The sequence below is a fragment of the Topomyia yanbarensis genome, chromosome 2 (genome assembly GCF_030247195.1).
Source record: "Topomyia yanbarensis strain Yona2022 chromosome 2, ASM3024719v1, whole genome shotgun sequence".
NCBI lineage: Eukaryota > Metazoa > Arthropoda > Insecta > Diptera > Culicidae > Topomyia > Topomyia yanbarensis.
This window is the reverse complement of record NC_080671.1, coordinates 235,370,942-235,374,555: the sequence shown is the minus strand read 5'-3', so window position 1 is coordinate 235,374,555 and position 3,614 is coordinate 235,370,942. Positions and strand designations below refer to the sequence as shown.

The window sequence follows — 3,614 nt, the reverse complement described above, 5'->3', positions numbered from 1 at the left end:
ATGATTTCGATTTTTTTCCCTGGTTTAGCACAAACGAGTGGCATAGACTCGCAAACATAGAAGCATTAGAATTTATGACGAACAATATTATAAGAAATTTCCGGCAAAAATAGTAGCAATCACCAATAGACCTTTCTCGTCAAAAAATTTTATATGCAGAACAGCTTTCGTTTTCATCGCTGGATCAATTCTGAATACTGTCACGTTAATTTGGTGTCTCTAACTATTGAAAAAATCAAAAATTCTTCGAGCTGCCCATTTTACTCTGTATTCCCCTGTCCTATTTTACCCCGATTCTCCATACTTTTTCACCATTTGGATAAACTTCGTGTGGGGAATATGAAATTAAGTTACGGCGGGTAGCCTATAACATAGTTCCAGCTAGCCGGCATCTGTTTTAATCTGGCTATTCGCCGTTTCGTTTACTGGGTATGAACTCCAAGAGTTCATTCCAATTTGTCAAAAACATTGTTTTGACGTAGATGAACCCCAAAACAGTGTTGCAGAATATACCGATTTATCGACATTTAAACCGATTTTTAATTTCAATACCAATAAAGTTACTAAAAATACCGATTTCTTTTTTCTTACCAAAAAATCACGATTTTCATATAATAAGATCAACTAATATTACGTATGGGCATTTTTAGAAAACGTCTTCACCTTTCCACATCAAATCATCCGGAAATTGATTCAGCAATCTGCCAGGTTACTATCAAAATTTCAAATGAAGCTCAACAACCGATTCTGAAATTGATTGAGCTCGGTAGGTTTGATTACATAACATTAGAATGATCTATAATTTAATACCAATAATTTGCAGGTAACTTTTGGTTACATCTTCACACCGATAAATACCTATTTTTTATTTAGAACTATACCGAGATTAGATTTGTTCCAGTACCAGTAGAAAGTGGAAGTACTCCGGAGCAAACAGAGAGAAAATCGTTCCTATGTTCTCTTCTCTTTTTTCTACTTCCGGTAGCCAACCGGAGTAAAAAAGAAGTATTTTTTGCTTCTGTTTGCTCCGGAGCAACTTCTGTATACTAGAACAAACCTGTTATACAAAACCATCTGACAACGCAGCTCTAAAGTGAAAAGTGCTCTTAAAACATCGATGACATATTTTTTGTTTTTTTTTTTTCTGTTTTCTCTACCTATCTGATGTGTTTCATCCTGCCAAGGAATCCAAAAACATCAGCTGTCTCCCGTTTCCAGAGAGTTCGCCGACCAGTTTTACTTTCAAACTGAAGAGAAAATTACAGTTTAACTTTACCAGGCACAATCATCAGAATGAGATGCAGGAAAATATTAACCCAGAATGGTTTAATTTTACCGTCCAGTTGGAGAAACATTTCACAAATGATAATCGTGTATGCCCAAAAGGTTTTGTGCGGATCTGCGAATTCGGTTTTTGTGGAATAATTCGACCAAGGGCTATGATGTAGCAGCGGTCAGAGTAAGTCCAATCATACGGCTTCATCCCACCCCGAGAGCAGATGAGCGCTGGGGAATGTTTTCAGCCACCTGGAGGAGGAAGTTCAGCGCGGAAGAAATGTTACCAGACTTCGCCGATCTGGTATCTGGACTTTTTTGATGATCTCATAGAGATTGGGTGTGCAGATGGGCGGTTAAAGTTCTGGTAGGGAACGACTGGTAACTTCAAGGTAAATTGTTTGGAGTCATTTGTTTTTTATTACAACTATTGACGGACGTTTCATTGCAGGATATATATAAAACCGAAAACACCCACAACAATGGGGTAACTAACATAAATCTCGCCGGTGACAAAGTGATAGTCGCACGGTTGAGTGAACGAATCGATTTTCTGAGACTGGAAACGTACACACACGTAAGGTTGTCAGATCGATTGGGGATTTACGTCTGCATATGAGCGAAGTAAGTTCTATGTTTCAAGCAATTTTTTAAGCTCACCTAGGGCACAGACAGATTTTACTTGTTTTTTTAAAACACTGTATATTCTAAGTCATTTAATTTTCAGTCTGTAATGAGTATGTCATCAAGTGCCTTAATTCTTATTCTTTTTAGCCCACGTACGCAGCGGTTCGGCAGGAAGCTTTAGTTTATTTCGGCAATCCGCCGGCTCAAATCCGTCCACAGCGTTGTCAGCTCAACATCACGCATCCGAGGAGGAGCTTCGATGTATCCTGGAGTTTCACCAGCAGGGTCACCGGCGACATGTTTGGAAGTGGCAGGCGGTACAACCATTACTGGCAGCCAGGGCCACACTGTTAACGTGTTCCGGCTCGATAGCCACCTATTGCAGTTCACCCTAAAAGGCCATTGCGGTCCTATCACATGTATTTTCATAGACCAGTGGCAAGCCGAGATTGGCGCATCTGGTTGCCAGGATGGTGTGCTATGTGTGTGGGACTTGATACGGGGTATGTCAGCCAAATTTACGGTATGGCCTAAATCTGCATAATTAAATTGATTGATTATTTATAGGTGCCTGTATGTACAAAATTGAAGCCCATGACGACTCAATCGTCGCACTTGCGTGTTCCCCGAGTTACGCAATATCGTTCGGACTGAACGAACGAATACGGTTCTGGGATAGATTTCAGGGTCAGCCGTTCAACACCATGACCGTCAGTCATGCATATTCATCGCTTGTGATGCTGACGCCGTCCCTTCTCGTGACTGGAAAGCCAGCCCGAATAGAAATGCATAACAGTATTACAGCAGTTTTTATTGTTATATTACAACGAAAAACAATGTTATTCTGGAAAATTTACAATAGAAATATAATCACATTTGTTGTTTCTACATCCAATTTCATTGTAAACCCGATTTTTACATGGAAAAAGGGGGGTCGTTAAAGGATGTAAAAATTGATCTTTTCCCATACATTCTGAAATTAAAAACATCGATTTGCATTGTTTTTCCGTTGTAGATTTTGGAGGCCTGAAGGACTGCATCATAAGTATATTGATGTTACAACAAAAGTTGTTAACAAATAAAACTGTTGTAAATTCAACGTTTCTACGATCGACTTCGATATTACTTTCTGTTCGGGAGGTTAGTCGAAGATAACTTTCGTAGAAAAATTTTCAAACTAATCTCATCACATTTGGGTTCACTAGTCGTATGGGACGACAATACTAAAGATGTAACTCGGGAAGTCAGGCTTGACTGTTCCAATTCACAGCTAAGTCCGAATATTATGCTACCTGACAATGGTTTGGTAATTTGTGACTACGGAAATCAAATGAGAATCGTTCGTTTCCCTCTTGTTGCGTCGGAAAAGTGGTTCGGTCGGGGGAATCGTAATCGACCAGCTAACGAAAACAAATGTACAGCAGCAGCTTCTGAACGAAGCCATTGCTAGCACGAGTTTTTGATTTGGAAGGATAGTTGCTGAGAACCATTCTCACAATAGTATACAAGTTCTAACCTCAACAACAGACAACAATAAAATTTCTTTCTTTCAGAGTTTATAATATCCATTACGTGATCAAATGCGCTGATGGGTTAGGCTTTGGATTCGGCTATATTCCATCGTCATTGAAGCTAGATCGTAGAATGATGTTAATTTGACAGACTGCAAGTGTTATTAGTAGCACAAACAGCTAGCAGCCCAGCTAGTATTG

The 3,614-nt window shown here is 39.4% G+C and overlaps 1 protein-coding gene across 1 annotated transcript; it reads left to right on the top strand.

Annotated features, from left to right (window-relative positions):
- Window positions 1–688: 688 nt before the first annotated feature.
- Window positions 689–3,352, top strand: LOC131680126 (sterol regulatory element-binding protein cleavage-activating protein-like). The gene is made up of 5 exons (XM_058960850.1): window positions 689–1,667; window positions 1,727–1,899; window positions 2,050–2,405; window positions 2,470–2,672; window positions 3,095–3,352. The coding sequence occupies exons 3-5, from the start codon at window positions 2,162–2,164 to the stop codon at window positions 3,350–3,352; spliced, it is 705 nt and encodes a 234-aa protein (XP_058816833.1). The 5' UTR covers window positions 689–1,667; window positions 1,727–1,899; window positions 2,050–2,161.
- Window positions 3,353–3,614: the final 262 nt, after the last annotated feature.